The sequence below is a fragment of the Scomber japonicus genome, chromosome 2 (genome assembly GCF_027409825.1).
Source record: "Scomber japonicus isolate fScoJap1 chromosome 2, fScoJap1.pri, whole genome shotgun sequence".
NCBI lineage: Eukaryota > Metazoa > Chordata > Actinopteri > Scombriformes > Scombridae > Scomber > Scomber japonicus.
The window spans coordinates 16966307-16987861 of record NC_070579.1 but is presented as its reverse complement, the minus strand read 5'-3'; the positions used below and the strand labels follow the sequence as shown (position 1 = coordinate 16987861).

General features: G+C 38.8%; 1 protein-coding gene across 3 annotated transcripts in view; it reads right to left on the bottom strand.

Annotated features, from left to right (window-relative positions):
- The window catches only part of coro2aa (coronin 2Aa), a 40365-nt gene extending 19067 nt beyond the window's left edge, over positions 1 to 21298 (bottom strand). For 2 of the 3 annotated variants that reach the window (XR_008321945.1, XM_053328749.1), the window contains exon 1: positions 21099 to 21298. Coding sequence is in view for 1 of the 3 variants with exons in the window: in XM_053328749.1 (XP_053184724.1) it covers positions 21099 to 21113 (15 nt within the window). In the remaining 2 variants the exon portion in view is untranslated. Of the gene's footprint in view, positions 1 to 3023; positions 3398 to 21098 lie in introns of those variants that run through there. The other variant, XM_053328761.1, reaches the window with a different exon arrangement.
- Between the last annotated feature and the right edge of the window lie 257 nt (positions 21299 to 21555).

Here is a 21555-nt window from a genome sequence, read left to right as displayed (position 1 = left end):
CGACCAGAGTTCTCGTGTGGGTTTGTGCTTCTGCATGGATGTGCACAGTATACGTGTTCACCTACTCCTCACCTACAGGCTGTCTTTTAAGCACCTCATAACTCAAACACGTACAACAGCAGCCACTCCTCTCTTTGGCTTGCAAAGGCTCGGTGCTGGAGGAGGGGTGGAGTTCAAAGTTTACTTGTGATGTCAAGATATCGGTTACTTAAGCAGCACAGAGCCTGAAGGTATGAGCAGGGAGAAACTTCATGCTCAAAATGTGCTAATCCCAAAGCACCCACTGATCTACTATCAATACCTCAATCCAATCCAATTGTCTGCAAGGACTTACTCCCGTCTTAACAACAGTGACCTCACAACCAGGAACCTAATCCAAAAAAAAATAACTACCTATAAAACCCATCATGCACCAGCCCCACCTTCTCAATCTGTAGATGGGATAGCCGTAATGTTTTGTAAACATTCAAAGTGAAATTCAAGACAAGGAATGTACAGGTGTTAACATATGTCGAGGCAGTGCATTAACAGTGTGCACACCTACATTGTGTGTGCGTGCGTGTGTGGGACTTCCCTTGGTTTAGACTGTCTGATATCATACACAGATGACAGCTCACAACCTCTGTCTTGTAATAGGATAACCAAGAGAGATAATCCAAGTGCTGGTTCATTGCTTTACAGCACACATGTGAAATGAACATGAAAGGATAAGACAGGATACCACAGTGTCTGCTCCGCTCTCTTTACCTGCAGATTTAAGCTTTGTGCATGCTTTATCTGTGTTACTTTTTAATGGTACTGTATTCAAAATGTATCCTACTATGACAAGAGGATGTAGATGACACACCTACAATAAGGTGTGCATGAATGGATATCTACCGTCATGCATATACTAAAGCAAACATAAAAACAGATCTTAGTTTCTGTTTCATCAAACTGTGCCATCACTACGGTATCAGCTGCACTCCAACACATCCACATACATTGCTTCATTGTATTAAATCTGTAACTCATGCTTTTAAGAGGTTTTAGGAACACTGACATCCAATTTGCACTTTCAGATCTCTAGATAAGCTGACAATAGTCCTTTATTCTAAACAAGTTGTTTTACAGCTGTGTGGTACCATGAACAGACAAAAGTCAATTAATGATTAACATGTACAGGAGTCTGGTGGGTAGGGTGCAGATAATATGAACGAAACCAATAAACTCATGAATGGAAATATTAATTCCATGGAAGCCTTACTGTGGGATTAACATTACCTTTTTATGTTGACACTCAGCTTATTTTAAGGAACAAAACAAGACTAGAAAATGACGACTAGAACCATTAAAATATACAATACTGTGAAAAAGATTTTGTAATCTGCACACACAACTATGGTGAGTATGTTGGATCAAAACTGACACGGGAAGTCAGTCTGTAAACTGTGAGGGATGTTTACAGCTGTCAGAGTGCGTCATTTGGCGATTGTGTGGAGACTGTTTAAAACCTGTATCAGTCTGACTGTTAGTGCTTCTTGCAAAGTGACATATTTTTAGCAACACTGCCACATTTTGAGTTAAGCATGTTGTTATTATCACCAATAGAAATGATGGCCAAAACAAGATACAAATTGTGTTAAACTGGAATTATCTATTGATGCAGGTGTAAAGATCAGAATCAGAAATCAAAACAAAACTCAGCCTCTACTAAAGCTTTTCAGTGAGCAGGTAACCCATCAAGTTTTCCATGATTTCCCACTATGGATAATACAAAGTTCCTGTGGAGCATCAATTAGCTACTGACGAACATCCATGCTGCATGGAATATGCAAGACAATATGATATAATAGATGCACTTACACACAGAGAGCATTACAATTAACTGGCACACAACAAAGCTACAAACACACACACACAGGCTTACACTGGAACTGGGTTACAAAAACTTAAACAGTGATACCAAAATGACAAAAATGTCCTTAGGGTTACTTTTTACTCATATCTTAAGAGTGAGAAACTATATCTGACCCTGATTTAGATCAATAAATATCTGATCAAAGAATATATCAATAAACCTGAGAATCATCTAGCACATCTGATGCCTGATTTGACTAGATACTTTACGCTGTTAGATACTATATTTACTTTTTTTTTTTACTTTTTAGTCACACACATTTCGGTCAGGACTCAAAAAAGTACTGATGTTTGATACTCAGCCCAATCCTACACTTTCACAGTTAGGACAAAATAGCACTGCATGCTCATGCTTTAGGTTCATAAACCTTGACATGAGAAAGAGGATACTGAGCGCAATGAAAAGACCTCAGACTTCAATTCAAACCACAAGGCACGTGTTTCAGTGGATGGTAGTGTTTTGAAGGGTGGACGCCACCATAAATAACCATCTGTGGGTAGAGATGACTTTCTTGGGATGGTGGATGATGTCATTTCCACTGGTGTGGAACAGCTTTGGTTTCACATTGACATTTTTTTGTAGTCAGCGAAAAAAATAGAAAATACTTCCACGCTTATGGCAGGGAATGAGTAGCTTCTTGTCCAAGTTTGGGCAAAAGACAGTGATCAAAATGAGTGCAAGTGAAGTCAGCAGTCACATAAATCTTGTGCTGTGCAATGGATCGCTTTTTATAAGAGACTTTTCCAAACATGCACAGATTCAGGCAATAAGCTGGTTTGAAGATACATTTCTGTTTCATCTTGTTCAAGCCTGCCTCATGCACACATGAATCTCCAACAGAAAAAGGAGCCCCCCCCCCCCCCCCCCCACACACACACACACACATACATACACACACATACACACACACACACACACACACACACACAGGTGAGCAAGGGTCACCAGAGCTAAAGACGAAAAGATCAATAACAGAATGTCAAACTGCAGAAACAGATCAGAGACAACAGCACATGAAAGAAATCAAGACACAGACAGAGAGACAACACGGAAGAGAAAGAAACAGAGTGTGCAGTTGAGCAAGAGGGTACGAGAGGTAAACTGGGAGTTGAGCAGCACTCACCCTGACGAGTGAGACGTCACTGGACTTAACAATCAGCGGTGGGTCCTTGAGTGAGAAAAAGTTACGTCTCTGTGTGTGAATGGCAGGCCAAACACGCAAAAATCCCCACCACAAAAAAAAAAAAAGGTCACTTGTCTTGTTTTATCTCAAGCACATGGAGCAACACTGCTTCTTGGCACACACACAGAAACATGCATGCCAATACACAACACACACACACACACAAGCACGCACACACAAGCAGATAGCCAGTCCAAAATCTTACAGTCCTATCCAAGCAGAGACCTAACCAAGCTCCTCTTCTTTCTTTGATGTGCACAATCCACACAGACAGTCAGTCACTCAGAGGAGACGGTGGGTGTGTGTGCAGCATGAAGGCGAGTGCGTGTGTGAACAAGCAGGGGGAGAGCGCAGGAGTGTGTACACTCCCTGAGAGGGGAGGTGACTACAAGGAGAGAGAGAGAGAGAGAGAGAGAGAGAGAGAGAGAGAGAGAGAGAGAGAGAGAGAGAGAGAGAGAGAGAGAGAGGGAGAGAGGGAGAGAGAGAGCGGCAGGTAATCACACTCCCTCTCTTTCTCTAAGTGCCGCTCCCTCTCGTCACTCCTCCACAGTGTTTACTCAATCAGGATTTCTAACTCGATCTATGATATGAAAAAGACAGTAAGAGGGGAAAAATTATACTTCAATGTTGTTGCTCAATAAGAAATTGCCTACTTGTCAGATGAGCCTTGCTACTACAGGCACATAGCTAATAAACAGCCATTACGCTTCTTTTTAGCTATAAATGCTTCTTCCTAGAAAGCTGCTCTTTTGTGAGTGTACAGCAGTGAGGATTTTCAAGGTGAGGAAAGTTTATTTAGATGGCATCTTTGATAGAAAATAGAGGGCATTCTGTTGGGTGAAGAAATGCATCAGAGCAATGTATAAAACATAACAGAGGAAAGAAAAATAGAAATCATGGAAATAAAATCACAAATAGTCTCAGTACAGAGCAGTAACAAGTTGGAGAAAAAAAGATTTGAAAAAATAATAAAAGTGAAGGAAAGCAGGCGACCAAGTGGTTTGATGATGCTTACCACATAATCACAGCATCCAATGTTGTAGTTTGCATGACATCCACATTTCTTTCACCTCTCATTTCTTGTCATCTCTATACTGTACCCTCTCTAAAAGGCAAAAATGACTCAGAAATACTATAAAGACACAACAGATTTTAATGTAGATTTGAAAATGACTAAAGATGACGCACACTTTAGGAACTGAAAAGGCATCTTTCTGTTCCTGACTATTTGCTGATTTTAAGTCCCCTCCACTCAAAAATATGTTTGTGTTCTTCACTTGGATGTTTATGCAGAGTTTGACACTAAAAGGCTGTTTTCTATTGAAAGAGGAAAGTCTCTCTATGCTCAACTTAAATTTGAAGTTAAAGGGGCGGGCCTATGAACAGAATTTGTGACATCACAACTAGTTTGGTCCAGTATGCAACTTACGTAAGTGTGATGTGAACTACTACTTACAGTGAGGGAGGAAAAATCTTTTGAAGAAATTAACTGTATTTGCATATTCACAGATTCACCACTTCAGCACATACTAAACACATACTATTCCAAGCAATTGATTTTTTTTATATCTTACAACATGTCTGGAAAGGATCTTTTTGACTTATTCCATTATTTCATCCATAATTCAGCCTGATGTTCTCCACTACACAAACACCAAACTAAGGACCTGTGTGTAAGATTTACAGGGATCAACCAGCAGAAATGGAATATAACATTCACTATGTTACACTGCCACATTTCTACAGTAGCCCAGAAAGGACAAACCAAACACTGACTCTAGACAGGGCCTACAGCATTTTTCACAAGTTTTGTGGCCTGCATGCTTGAAAGGGGAGGGGGGTAGTGAGGTATATTCACTTAGTTGCAATCTGCAACCTCACTGCTATGCCACTAAATCCTGCACACTGGTCTTTTAATGTCATCATTTGTAGTCTGTGAAATCCTCAAATTAGAAACCTTCAAGTAAAAGCAAACAAAGTACAACTTGCACACAAACACTGATAGACTGGCGTTGCAGAAAACCCATTCACATACTTTCAGCTGGACAGTGGTTTCAATCTCTCCAAGTCAAAGTGAAACATTACGTAATGGCACATTAGCACCAGAGGCTAGGAGAGGCTGGGCTGACAGGTCGATATGAGGACGGTGAGTCAGGGGTGGAAAAAACACACTGGCCACTCACAGCTGGCCTTCACACGGTCAAACTGGGATTGAGCAGAGAGGCTGATCAATCGCTACTATTGCACAAACATGCATGCCTGCACATCAGTTTGTAAAGGAGAAAAGTGCTCGTATAATGTATCTACTTAAAAAGGCAGCAATACCACAATGTAAAAACACTGCATTAGAAATAAAAAGTCCTTACTTCCAGTTTTACTTAAAGCTAAAACCTTAAAACTTAATTGAATATTATGAGTATTACTACTTGAGATTGAATATTTGAGACCTAAAAAGCAAAGAAGTTTTAAATTAAGTGGAGCTGAAGACTCACATCAGCTATATCATTGCAGTATGTGTTAGTTTGATTTGAGGTTCGTTATAAAAATGTGTATTCTCGGTCTTCAAGTATAGAAATATAAGCAGAAATCATTATTGTTATGGAGAATGGCCTCTTATAGAGTGTTGTATACATTATTGGATTATTACTACTGATGCATTCATGTTTCAGCAGCAGCTTAATGTTGTAGCTGGTTGAAGTAGAGCTTTTAATTACTTTACACACTGTTGGTACTCTGTCTTGAGATGATCAAATGTTTTCTTGATCAAATCTAAATCTGCAAAGTGACTAGTAACAATACGTGTTGGATAAATGTACTCTAGTGCAGAAAAAAGTTCAATATCCCTATTTGTAATGTAGCAGAATATAAAATAGCACAAGTATAACATACATAAGTATATAGTAGCATAAAATGGGAAAAGTGGAGTTGTATTTGGTGCTTGAGCAAATGTACTCATTAGAGAGTATGGGAGACACACACAGATGAACACACCCACCCACGCACCCCCACACACACACACACACTATTGATAAAGCCGGCCAGAAATACATCACCCCCAAATACACAACAAAGTCCAACGGTCAAATGCTGTCTCTGAGATAAGGAACAGTACACATGAATTGGTAAAGAAGTGACAAGCTGGTTCATCAAAGCCAGGAGTTCAATACAAACAATCTCCTGTGAGAAAATTCAATACACACCTAACATCGACACATAATGACATTAACTATTCTACCTCTACTGAAACTAACTGATTTGATCGGAACAGATGCTAACATTCCAGGGAAATGCTTAGAAATTTGAGGTTATCTGACCAAACACACACAGATGATTAATATAATGTATGAGCCAGTATTTAGTAGTAGTTGTGTCAGAAGTGTTTATCATTGCATTAACGATATTATCCAAACAGACAACTCCATGTATCTACTCTGCTTATCAGAGCAGACAGACGGCTTGGATTTATGACACTTGTTAGCAGCCAAGACTCCACCTGTTAAACACTGCACTTCCTTTAATTCGGTTCCTGGCTCTTGATTAAACCTTTTTTGTGTTTTTGAGTGTGTGTTTGACTTGCAGCTAATTATCAATAAAGACAGGGCATGAGTCCTAAAAGCTTGTCTCTCTTTCCAAAGAGCTCAAACCAGAGGATTGCTCTCTAATCACACAGTCGCAGACTAATAGCTAGCTGCTGTGAGAAAAAAGGCCAGAGCCTTTGACACTACAGAGGCACAGTGACCTTCCCTTCCTCACTTTGTCATCTCTGATTAACTGCCTGACGGTGTTTTGACTGTAAAACACCTGGTTTGAGTTCCTAACGCCATCCTGTGTTACAGTTTGGTGCCTGTAGTAAGTTTTTGGCTTTTTTTATACTTGAGCTGAGTGTTTTCACTATAGGCTTTAAATGGTCAAGTGCTACCAACTGAACAAATAGGGCAGTCCTATTCAAGCATACACTTCACCAAACAGGTGCAGTCAATAATTGAATAAGTCATCTGGAACTATTGAAGTCCAGTGTACACAGAAACGTCCATTAAAGACAGATTCATTTACACGAGTCCTCCCAAGAGCAAATAAATTAGACTGGTTAGGGCAACAGCTAATATGGGGAAAAAATCCTGTCCCGAGCAGCACTTACATGAGATAAGCAGAGTCAAGCTTTTGTCAGGAATTTGCATGTTTTAATGCTCTGGTTTTGTTGATTTTCTGTGCAAATGAGGAGCCACACCTGCTCAAAGTCACAGGCAAGCTACTGATTCTGCAAGGATATCCACATGGATTTGTTGACCTCAAAAATGTGAAGCAGCAATTAGTGAAAACATCTCAAAATCTGTGAAAGTTATACGAGTAAACACACAATTTCGTTATCTTGTAGATGGACACATTCCAAAATAGCATAATAAAATATGGCTAATATGAGTAAATATGATATATTCATTATTAATACGTGCAGATTTTGTAAAACACGCATCCACTGACAGGAGCACCAACCCACATACAAATAAAGTGTAGCAATGGGGGTTCTGGCTTCTGGCACCATACTGAGCAGGTGACAGGTGTGTTTATAGTGTTTGTGTGCTCTAAAAGACATCACAGCATGGACATAAAGTCACACAGCTAATGGACTGTTAGCAAAGTTTGACAGATTAGGGTTTTATTTTCACAGTAAAAGCTAATGTAAAAATATACCTGAAAGATATAGTTCATGTTAAGCTTGATCCATTACCATTTTGATACTTAAATGATTATTTAGATATGGTAGTCCAAATGTTGGATTTGAAGAACCTTTTGGACATACACCATAATATATCCTTATCACCCACCTCTATCTCACACTATGACTACACAGCTGTAACAACAATGAAATGATCAGCATGAGAATCTAGTCATGAGTCTCAACAGGTAAAGGTGTGACTAAGTACACTGTCACAGTCAATGGGTTACATCTTTGCTTGCGCTAACCTGAACTTGAGAAACACACACAAGTGCATGTATTTAGTTATTTTCCATCAAGCATCTTCAAATGTCAGTAAATTGCAGTCAGTCAATCCAGAGGTACTTAGAAAGAAATGTTTTAGTTGTGATCTATTCAAGTAGATCAAAGATAGAATGAGGATGGCAATAAACCGACAGACAGGAAGACACTTGAACACACTTGTGGTTTCAAATAAGATGGCACATTTCATCACATCGTTGACAGAAGTACATTGTGTGAGGATGATCTCACCTCCAGTTAGCGTGTGTCAGATATTAGCATGCCTGTGCAGTGCACCCCATTGTTTAATGTCTGATTCACAAAAATATCTGCATTAACACAGCTGTTTGAAACTATTCCCATTCATGATATCACAGCCCTGCTTACCTGCTTACATCAATGTTGGCAGCGAATAGTGGATTGTACAGCCAATAATCCCTGGATCCACATCAGTTCACATCAAAAATATATTTTACTTTCCTGAGAGATCACGAATCACGTTAAAATCTACAATAAATTTAATCATTTACGGTTATTAGTTTTCACAAGTACACCTTTGATGACTATACACATAAAGAATGTAATCCTCCACACACACGCACACATACACAGAAACGTCTGGCAAGAGTAAAACAACAAACATCGCCTGAGTTTGATAAGATGGAAACCAAATCAACTCCTTTATTGACTTACAGTAAAAGGGTCCAGCTTCGAGACATTCTGGACGTTGTCAAATACACAACATATAATGATTACGTCACAGAACGGAAGCAAGACTGTCTTAGAAAGTGTCCAGAAAAGGACTGTGTAATTTGATATTAACTGACCGCTAACTTAGTTACCTTTGCCATGCCCTGTCAAAAGTTCCATTCTACGATGCTCACCTTAGTTACTGTTGCTATGCCCTGTCAAGAGTTCCATTCTACAATGCCCACCTTAGTTACTGTTGCTATGCCTTGTCAAGAGTTCCATTCTATGATGCCAAGTGGGAGGAGCTATTTCAGCGACCACACAGTTTGGCAGCTGAAATAAAAACCAAACAGATTTCATTGTCTGTAGCTAGCTTGTTAATTTATGTCAGCTCCATGAGTTGGTTAAAAACGCACATGACATGTTTTGAAACATGAACCTTGAAAAGGGTTTTAAATATGCACTTTTGAATTATGTACAGTATCAGTCCAAAGTTTGAATACACTTTCTTATTCAGGGGATAGACAAATGTCCAACATTTTGACTGATACCGGACATGATGTCAGGTGATCAGACAAGGCTAACGCTAAAAGCATCTTCACCAGTTGAAATTTTGAAAATGCAACTAAGTCGGTCGCTATAACAGTACAGTAACTGTTATAAAGTTAGCCAAACATACAAACATTCGCATCTTACATTAGAGAGTACAGCATACAGTTCAACAAATACAGAGAATATAGTTTGGCTGAAGACAGACTCAAGGATATTTAAAGTCAATATACATTAACTGAAACTCTTTTATAACAAAGCAGTAAGACAAAACATCAACGGGCAAGCATATATAATCTTTGTTAGCATGTCGCCTTAGTTTTTAATCTGTTATTAACCATATAATTATATGCATCTATGACAGCACCCATCCCCCACATCAAAAATAAATAAATAAAGAGTTGGTGACAAAAAATAGAGAGGAAGCAGCTGACATATTGCCCATGACTGAAATGTATGAAGATCTGTCTAAAAAATTATAGGACAATTATGGATCCTATGACATAGAGACAAGAGTGTGCCTCGGGTCATTACCTTAAGAGGGTTTATCTAGTATTAATTATGACAAAGTGAAGCTTCTTTGCAGACAGCCAGTGGCATTTGCAGCAAAAGCTTCTGACACAGTTAAAAATATTCAGCATCAAAGAGAAGAAAGCAGAGGGAGGAGGGGGGCAAGCATGCAAGAACACAAAATGAGGTTTGATGTTCTAAAATTAGTTCAAGCAGCGCAGCCTGAGGAATGGTAAAAAGATGCATTTTCATGCAGAATCTACTATTTGTTGATAAATATTAAATGACAAAATGGCTGATAGTTGATCAATTATTTATCAAAAGCAATGAGCATGGCCCTCAGACCAAACAAGTCACAGGGATCCTTATCTCTTAAATGAATACAGTGTCAGTGAGCCTCACCAACTGAAGGTCACCCATCCTTCCGAACCATAGTAACAGTAGTCAAGGTGAGTTTCACTTTCTGTGACTCAAGGGGATTAGCTTGTCTTTATATAGGCTCAGCCGCTCTCTACAAACAATACACAGACGTCGCACTGCTGCAGTGCACACCCTGCTATCAGGCCGAGAGAGACGGCTGCTAATCAGATCACCCACATTAGCTTAATGCATTAGCGTGTTGTGATACTCGACACACAGAATGTGCAGCTCACTGACGACCTAATGCCCCAGTGGTTGTCTGACAACTCATACAGAGCAAATCTCCTCAAGTCATAGAAAATGTGCCTCAAAATTACTATTTGCACTTAAAGCTGATTGTTATTCAACCCATATAATAACAGTACAGCCATGCTAGCATCTCTGCAAGGCTCCCTCCAAACATCGGATTGCTGAGGGCGACCATGTTGTCCCGAGCAGATGCAAAAGGATGCATTCAATTTGAATATTGACTTGCCACTATCAACTTCCGACTTGTGAATTGTGGACAATGGATTGCAGCATTAGGCTCAGTAAGGCTTTGAGCTGAATGGTAACGTCAGCATACTAAGATGCTCTCAATGGCAATGCTAACATTCTAATGCAAGGTTGCCATCTCTCACACTTTTGGAGTGAGACATTTACTTTAAAGGCCACCAAAAGAAATTAACCTATGTAGGTTAAATAGGCTTGTGCAACATGCAGGACACATTTCTGCTCTAGTACCAGTCGATAAACATTGGCTACAGAGAACTCAAAAGCCACAATTAAAGTGTGGCTTTAATTGAAAGGACATGGGCCTCCAAAATCACAATCACTTTTCATGTCTATTGAGTTTTGCCTTTCTCACTTCTCTACAATTCCACATCTATTATTGAAATGACTATGAAAATAAAAGTTTTAATGCAATTAAATCTGTAACGGGGTAGAATGAGTCTAATAAACAATGTAAACATTTGCCACTTGTCTTGTCAGGCAGCAAGCTTACATTTGCTCTGACAGCATTTTTCATGAGGTACAACCATTAGGGCTACTTTAGGCCTCGAGAATCAATATGGTGAACACACACACACACACACACATACGGCCATCTACTTCTCTTCATGAATAATGAATCAGACTCTGCTGACCCATCTGCCTCACGATTAAGACCCTCAGACTTCAGAAACAATGGGAGCACGCTGTCTGAACAGGTTTAATAAATAACATCCTATCCACTGATACACTTCAGCAGGAGGGTGAAAATTTGTTCCTAAGATAAAACCTCTTAGACACTGACTCTCACCCTGACAATTGACACCTCCCCAAAAGGAGTCGAAAGGTACGGTTGAAAGTTCATTAAGTCTGCTGCATAAAATGTGCTTTTATATTTATCTATTTCTCATGAAACACTGGATAGTTTTACCTTCCATTGAAAAATATATTGATGCATTTACGCTCCATGCACTTATGTTTTTAAGCTTCAAGTACAAGCCTGCACATTTGAACTCCTGAGAAAGTGATGGGGGGTGGGGAGATCAGTGGAGGCTGTAACTTCTTAACTATAAAACAATATAATTGATATTGTATAATTGTTATAGTTAGACAGTTTATGAGATTGCCTCATTTTAATGCATCTACCTCAATGGACCTCAACCTCAACCAACCTTGTTAATGGAGCAATCTTATTATAGGGCCAAAATTTAGTGACTGACACCATAATGACTGAGTATTTGTAGAGAGATATTAGTTTTATAAGTGGAAATCTATTGAAGCCAGCATCTAGCGGCTGTTGGTGACATTGCACTTCAAACATGGTAGTTGCTGCTTTGTGCAGATACATTCACATCCTTTATCTAGCTTTGATAAATAAATAATTTCTGTAATGATGCTGTACCCTTAACTGAGGCTAACCCTATTAACTTTACCCATTTCTATCCCCCACAGCATATGGTTTGGGTTGGCGGCATTGCTACTACCTACTTACCTTCTTTGCTGTGATTTCTTGGCTCCTATTTTAATTTAAACCAAATTATTAAAAAAAGATTCCACACATTCTGAAGGCCATACTTTAGATCTGGTCCTCAACAGTGGTTTGCTCTCTATAAAAGTTGACCATGCTGAATTTTAAATCGCAGATCATAAAGTCTTTGTTTTTAATGTCCATTTATCTCCTCCCACTGTTAAGCCTTGTGCTACTTTCTTGTCATGTGTTCTTAATGCCAATTCTGCAAGTAAACTGTGTGATGTTTTTTCCAATATCTTAACCTCAAGCTCTTATATGAAGCAAAAGTTCATTTCAGATGTGTGTCCTATCTGCCCCTGCTCTCAAAACACCTCTAATCAGCTTGATAATATTCACTATAAACTTTTAAAAGTCATATTTCCCACTGTCAGTCCAAGCATTTTATCAATTATTAATTGCTCCTTGGCTACTGATATTTTTCCTTCTTTGTATAAACATGCAATTGTGCAACCAGTGTTAATGAAACCTCTTCTTGACCCGTTCACCCTCAGCAATAAGCAAAAGCTATTTCTAAAATATCTTTTTTATCGAAAGTGTTGGAAAAAATGATTGCCTGTCAACTGATTGTTTATATGAATGTTACCAGCATTTTCAAAAGCAATCAATCTGGTTTAAGAGCTTTACAGTACTGAGAAGACCTTAATTAAGATGACAAATGACTTACTTTTTGCAGTAGATAAAGGTGAAAGCTTCATTCTGGTCCTTCGAGACCTGAGTGTGGCCTTTGATACAGTAGACCACTCTATCCATCTACAGGGTCTTGAAACATGAGTTGGTCTAAAAGGGTCTGCTCTTAAAGTTTTATGCTGGTCCAGTAGGACCTTTTCTAGTATTATTGGAAAGTCCCTTTTGTTGTTTCACAGGTCACTCATGGCATTCCTTAAGGGTAAGTCTTGGTGCCGTTACTGGTCTCTATTTAAATGCTGCCCAGGTAATTAATAAGCATAATGTACATTACCATTGTTATGCTGATGACACCCACTTATATGTTCCATTAGTATTATTAAAAGTAGGTCTGCTAAATCTATCAAGACTTAAATCTCTTCTAAAAACCATTTGAAAACTATTTAAAAACAGTATTATCTCTGTGTACATTTTATATTTTTTCATTTTATTCATTTATATTTTAATATTATTCTTTTGCAGCTTCCAAATTTATCACACACTAACATTTGCTACTCTTTCTACTGAAGACTAAAACCCTTTGAACTAAATTACCAGACCATTTTGTCCATCTCTTTAATGTAAGTGAAATGTTTAATTAGTAGACACTGAACATAATTTAATGATCTCAAAACTCTGGTCATTTCAGCAAGGCTGTTTAAACGTTAGTCGACATTTTTGAAGTTGCTACACGACGTACTTACATGAACAATGTGGCCAAATTTGGTAATTTCAGCAACACAGCATCAACGTAGACAGTATGTTTAACTACCTAACCGCAACTACCATATAAACATACAAATACTGGTTATAGTCTTTACAAGGTACCAGGCCTTTGTTATACAATTTTAGGTCAGTTTGTAGGTCAATTTTTGTAGTCAGTAGCCTTGAGATTACATCTGTTATGATTTTTAGGAGCATAATGAATAATTAAACTCTACCATTTACTCTTACTGAGTTTACTGCAGTGTGGGTCACACAATGTCCTAACAGTCCTGTGGCATTCATGGTGTGACCTCCCTGCAGCCTGAAAACTTGTACATGAGCACTCGACATTGCACAAATCCACCAACTCTCTCTCTGTTTTTTTAAAATAATCCCTTCCCTGTGGCCCCACGTGGGAGAAGCACCAAATAATCCGCAAACAGTCGTGACAGCTGTCATGTCAGAAACGTGCAGGACAACCTGTCACGAATGATCTGAGTGACAGTGATGTAGCAGTCAAGAAAAGAGACACACACTGCAAATACAAACAGGCCTCTTCAAAAAGTCATTATTCTCTGCTGTGTAAATGAGTCTGCCCTGCAGTGACAAGAAGCAGCAGGAGCTGGTTTGTTAGGGGAAGCTGGTGGTCTTTAGGCGGTCTGTGTGTGACAATGTAAGAGGCTCTGAGGTCACGTGACGACTCTCTGGTTACATAAGAGCATTTTGGATTTTGCAGGATGAAGACAAAATCATGAAATCTGAAATGTAAAAAACACATTATTCAACCTCTTTGAGAATAGAAAAAGAGAGTCAGAGAGAGATTTGGTCTGTATCAGCAGGTTCTTTGACAGAGAATAGTGGGTTTAGATGCAACAGGGCACAAACATTGTGAGATCACCTCAGTCCTGCTGGGCAGAGATGCAGGCCTTCATTAGGTTTAGTGAGGAGTGAACCACAGGGGGGTGGTGGTGGAGCCAGAGACTTAATGCCCCTGGGGGCTTTGTTCTGGAGGTAAAGTCATGCATGAGGCATTATTTAGTGGCAACTTCAGGTTCCTCAGCAGCACCAGGAGGCACAATGTCTGGTATGATAGTGAAGCACCAGAGGACACGCAGGATGATGTCATTCAGCTTTGGGCCATTTCGAACTTGTTGTATAGACCATGATATAATCCAACATGAACAAACACACACACACACACACACACACACACACACACACACACACACACACACACACACACACACACCTCAACAGTCTAACCTGGTTACATAATGACATACTTCGCTTTAATGGGTTTTGTCACTTCGGTGTGGAATAACACCTAATGGTCCATCAAAACGCCACAAACCCGACAAATTCTGTAGACCAAAAGCTGCTGAGGACATTTCACTTTCAAGAGGCAAACTCTCACACACACACACTTCAACTTACAATAAAACAAGGCAAAACATCCTCACATTTCAGAAGCTTGATCTAAAACAACTTGATTTACTGATTAGTTGATCAGCATGAAATGAATGGAAACGCTTTTTAAGCAGAAATGCCAAAAATACTTAGATTCCAACTTTTCAACTGCAAACATTTTAATTCATACTAGTCTTCTATTACATAAATATCTTTGAGATTTGGACTCTTAAATGAATAAAAAAACCTTTAAAATGTGTCTGGCTCTGAGTAATCGTAATGAGTATTGCACTATTTTTATTGCACTATGTTAGATAAAATGATTGAGAAAATCATTGACAGATTAATCATAAAAGACAATACATGAAGCAGTGAATGTTTGGCGTTTCTAAGCAACTAATTGGCCGATACTGGTGTGGATGGTAACTTCCTGTTAATTAACTACTTGGCTGATTAACTGCTTCAGTAAAATATATTCAGTTTATGATCATTGAGGACTGCAAAAGCATATATTTTTTATTGAAATTAATTTTATTTGGATAAACCCCTTGAGATGCATCATCTTGTTTTCGAGGGGGTCCATATTCACATTTTACATGCTGGAAACAGTCAATTTTGGGGCGTTTTTGCCTAAAATGATAATTCTCAAACTTTCTGCAGGTTCATATCCAGATGATCATTTCAGCTCCAGTGGCATTCATATTTGTCATCATATGATTCATCCAGTTTCAACAATGAATAACACAGTCCAATCCTGAGAGTAAATATCAAGCTTCTGAGGTAACCAACTCTGTTTGTCTCGTTACTTAGCAATCACTTTATGGCATAGCTTCAGGGGCATGTTTCCTCAAAAGTACACCTTCAATTCACAGCAGTTATTACAGCAAGTAGGACTTTGATACCTGTAACCTGCAGCGAGCTTGTGCACCAGCCCAGAAACCTGTATTCAGCTCTAGTTACGGTTTTGGCGAAAGCAAGGACGTGATACAGCACAAGATAAACAAGACAAGGAAGAATCTGTCTTTTCACAGGAAAAAAAAACCAATAGAGCCTCTTCTTCTGAGATTCAGATGAACTGAACTCAACACAGATAACTGCACGACTCAAAGTGGAAGAATCTCAGGTATACGTTAACAGTCTCTGTGATAACATGCCACAGATACAGGTGAGAGTTTTATGGGCAAACATGAAAGTCTACAGCAGACTTCACTACAGACAGAGTAGAATTAAATAACAGAGTTCACACACCAGAAACTCCTCATTAAAAAATGTCTGGGATTGTCAGGGAGTGTTTCTTTTTTTCCTCTTTCCTCAGTGCAGTTCAACGCCATCTACAAGGGGTGAAGTTTATTTTTGGATGGGGGGTTTTCTGTTTCCCGCAGTGAAGATGTCATTAGTCTAATGCTTATTCTGGCACGCGTTTAGGTTGACCTACTCAGACTGATCTGGAGCTGTCGTCACACCTTTACAGTCCACACAACTCCAGTAGTCATGGCTCATACTGTCACATTTGTCCTTAAACTCAACACGTTACTGTCCAATACATCCTCATAATTACAATGATAGTATTGGGCTAAAATTCAGCTGGCAAAAAATGACATAGTAACATTTATGCTATCTAGTAGCTGTACTAACACTCTCCAGAATGACACACAGGATTGTAATATGCCACGTTCCAACACCGTCTGTTAAATGCACAATATGTAATTTTCTGGCATTCAAAGAAAAAACAAAAGACAGGGTTTGTGTGAGATCATAGGGGCTGTTGTTTCCGTCACTGCAGTCATCTTCTCCTGGTAAAAACCCCTTCTGTTCATCATTTTGGAGGTTGTTGCTGAATTATCAACAGAGGTCTCCTCCACTCCAAATCAAAGTTGGACTTGGTGATTAAAACCAGTATAAACACTGAATAAAGCAGTTTCATGTTTAAAGTCTGTGTTTCTATGACGCTGTTTAACAGACACAGGACGTCAGAGCAGAGCTGCTGCTAACGTTTCATCAGCTTGTTTCTCCAATAACTGAAGATCCAGACATCACATAACTAAAATCCTTCTTCGGGTTAAAAGATGTAGTTAAAAAATACCAAGATCTAAAAAGTGTATCATAAAAATGTGGCTTACAACTGGATAAAAAAAAGTCACTTTATGACAACTTCTCGTGACAACCATATGCATATGGCAAGAGGTTATGACGCATGACGGGTGACCAGATGAAATAGACTGCCACCTCAATTAAAATTATGGGAAGTATTTGAGTTAATGTAGCCTACGTACACAACCTAACAAAATATATAACATTGTTCTAGTTATTTTTAGACAGGAAAAGTTAAATATTATACATTTTTTAAAAATGATGTTTTATGATGTGACAACGCTGTGGTTAAGGTCTGGTTGGGTTAGACACAAAATAAACTCTGTTAGAGTAAGAGAAAGATCGTGGTTTGAGTTGAAATGACCACTTAAAACGTCATTCCTTAAAATGAAGTAACCATCAACGTCATGGAAACAGTACAATGTTACTGTTTTGTTAAATGTGCTGAATTGCAGTTGGAAACAGGAAGCAAACAGTATCACAGTAACACTATCTAGCCATTCACCTCACCCACCTCCTCCAAAGACAGCTAAATCATCATACCAAGTCACCTTATACTGACGTCATCTGAACTGTGTCACTTCCTGGGTCATAATTAACATGGCTGCTAGATGGCGTAACAATTAGTCATTTTTAAAGGGCTCTTCTGTCTGATACAGCCTGAAAAACTACACAGGTTTATGAATGTGAAGCTGGTTAGCTAACATGCTAACGTTACAACACACACAGCAGGTTAGCCTCAAACACACATTTACATTTACACTGCACAGACATTTGCATCAGACCACACAGTCCTCGATACGTGTTTGTTTGATAAGTTAACTAAAACGTCGTAACTGACTCAGAGTCTACATTAATAAAAAGAGCTTGGGCGGGAGAAGTGGACCATATTATTATAATTTCCATTGAGTAAAATGTTAAATCTGAAGCCTGAATATGATCTTTTTGTGTCTTTGGATGCTGGAGGTTCAGCTGTAGTTCATACTGAACTAGGGTTGGCATTAATATGACATTAATAATGACAATATTTTCTGCTGATGTATGAAAACGTATAAATCACATGTAAAATTGTCATGTAACTGATGTTAAATGCATTAAATTTTTGCTGCACTGTTCCAATATGTCAGTTCATGCAAAACAGTGAATTTTGGGGCATTTTTGTCTATAATGATGGATTGATTCTCAAACTGTCTGTGGGTCCATTTCCTGTTAATCATTTCAGCTCAATACAGTACATCTTTATTGTCTTAGGATGCTATCCAACATCAACAACGAATTGAACAATCCATACTTAGAGGAAATATCAAGCCTCTGAGTTGAATGCGTCAAATAAACCTTCACTAACTCATATTGTTAACACAGTTTATTTATACAAATTCTTTTAGACAGTTTGCAGTTTCTAAAACCCAAACTAAACGTATCATCACAGTATGAAATCACTTTTTATTATAACCCAGCCCAATACTAAAATCCACACAGAAGTGAAGTGTCATGCCGCTCTCTTCGGCTGCACGAGGATCCAGTTGGCACAAACTCGTCGACTTCTTTCACTGCTCTACATGTGGTGAGCATTAGACTCGGGTCATTAAACAGAGCTCTCAAACTGCTTTTTCTTTTGTCTTGAGTTTGTTTACGTCCATCCAGACAAGAGTGAGGAAAAACAATAGATCCAAACCATCTGTTGACCCCGGTGGCTGGACAGAATACAGCCACCCACAGAGCTAAAATAATAGATTTCACTTACAACTCACAATGTCTGTGGACTTTAAGGTGGCAGAGGATACAATATCCTGGATATGAATGAGGATGCTGTTGCTAATGGGACAGACACGTGAATGGCGCTGCCACTAACGACTGTTTTCATTATCAATTACTCTGCGCTTTGTTTTTATTGTTGAGTCTATTGAATGTGAAATAGAGCCCCGTGTGGCGTCCTATTTAGCAACATTTAGCAGAAAAAACTGTTAAAAGGACAGACAATTAATCTGAAACTATTCTGATAATCGATTAATCATTTTAGTCATCATTATCAGCAGAGGTGTCAGACATTTACTGGTTACAGTTTCTCAAATGTGAGGATTTTATGATTTCCTTTCTCCTACATAAACGTAATCTGGTGATTTTCGTAATGTTAGTCTGACAGAACAAGAGATTTCAAGATATCACCTTGTAATGAGCATTTTTCAAAATTGTCTAAATTTTTACATCTAAAACAATCCATTGATTAAACAAACCCATAATGAGAATAGTTTGTAGACACAGCTTCAGATAGTTTTGTCCAAACAACAAACATAAAAGAGGAAAGAAAACACTCAAAATTGGATCATATTTGTTTGATCAATGACCTACATAATTAATATGTACTCTTGGAGAGTACTGATTTCTTTCAATCAGCTAATCAGTTAATCAACTCATCATTTCAGGACTGGATATGAATTTTTGGGTATTATTAGCAGTTTACAGTGAATGATAGACCTCTAAAAATGATTTATATTTAGTTGCTGCAACTAACGAATATTTTAATTCTGGATTAATATTTTAGCCTATGAAATAAATGTAAAAATAGAGAAAATGTCACACAGTAACATCTTCAACATGTTTGTGCAATAAACAGTCCAAACCCTAAATATATTCAATTTACTGTCATACATAATGAAGAAAAGCAGCAAGTTCTCATTTAACAGCCTGAACTTTAAGTATTTTTTCTTGAAAAATGACAGAAATGATTAATCGATCATCAGAACAGTTGCTGATTCTTTTTCTGTCAAATCAAATAATTTATCCACTCATTCTTACAGATCTATTTGTTTTCAATTGTGGAGAAATGTCAGGCGTCCTCCAAAAGAAATGACTTTATTTCATATTTTTACATTGATAACATCCATGTGAAGTTATGTCAATGAGGTAAAACTCCAGTAGATACGTTTTTTCCACGTCTGTATCAGATCCAGGGCTGCAATTAATCAGTTGAATATTTTCTCGATTAATCAATTTGTTGTATGGTCCAGGAAATGGTGAAAAATCTCAATCACTGTTTCCTAAAAGCCCAAGACAAGCGTCCACAAGCCAAAACTATTCAGTTTACTGCATAAAAGACTAACACAAAAATATTCACATTTGAAAAGCTGGAATCAGAGACTTCAGACATCTTTTATTAAAAATTGATTCAAAATGATTAAACAGATATCAAAATAGTTGCCGATTAATTCAACAGTTTGAAACTAAGCCATTAATCGATTCATTATTTGAGCTAAATTCAATTTACTGTCATATATGAGAAAGAAAAGCTGACTCGAGAACCTGATACCACATAACATTTACCTAACCTACTGACCCTAACCCTAACCCTTGCTTGCTTGACAAATATCTGAAATCTTTCATCAATGATCAAAAAAGTTCCAATTGTTCAATATCTGTTGATCAACTAATCAATAAATAGACTAGACTGCTGCAGCTCTGTTCATAATCAGTTGTGGAGAAATGTCATGTGTCCCCCCCAAAGGACTACACATTTTTAAATCTACATCACATTCATTTGAAGTCATGTCAACAACAAGGTAACATGTTGGTCAGCTTCAGTAAACAGCTGTCCACCTCTGTATCAGCTCATCATCATCATCATCACACAGTACAAACCTGAGTCTGTCTGCATGTTAAAAACCCCTCTCCTCTCGCCCTGTGCAGGAGGATTCAAACCAAAAAACAAACAGAAACATGCATATTTTATAACATGCAAATTGCAACACAGACCTCCCCTGCTGCAAACCCAATGTTAAAAAACTGCAACACCTCCACACAGTCCACCACCCTGAAAGCTGAGAAGTTATGTCTCTGCTGGCAGTATGGAGCCGCATGGCAGAGCTGCAGCCCGGAGCCACGCTGCAAGAGTCCAGCCTAAAATAAACCTCACCATTCACCACCTCAAATCCGTTTAGCGCTTTAAACACGCCAGTAAAATACCAAGAGGACAGTAAATGAATAGCTGAAACTGAAGTGAACTCACCTTTGAGACGGTCATATGGCGTCAGATGCGTCGGCAGGTGGTGGCAGTTTCCCCCTGAAGAGGAGTCGGTGAAGTGCAGGAGGAGGAGGTGGAGGAGGAGGAGGTGGTGGTGGTGGTGGAGGTGGAAGGGCCGTGTTATTACAGCGCTGGTTGTTGCATGATGATCACTTTAAAGTCATGATCCAAAGAAAGAGAAAAGCTCACAGACAGAGCATATCGCTACCTACCGTGCACACACACACACACACACACATACACACCGCTGCCACCGTGAAAAAAAAACTAGAGCCGGAGGAAGAGGAGGAGGAGGAGGGCGGAGGATGAGGAGAGATGCGAGCACTGGATGCGACGAGGGAGGAGGAAGAGGAAGGGAGGACAGAGGAGGAAGAGGAGGGAGGGGCGAGGCATGTCCCAAACAAGCCAGGTTGATTTCAAACAAACTTAAAGAGCCCCTTCA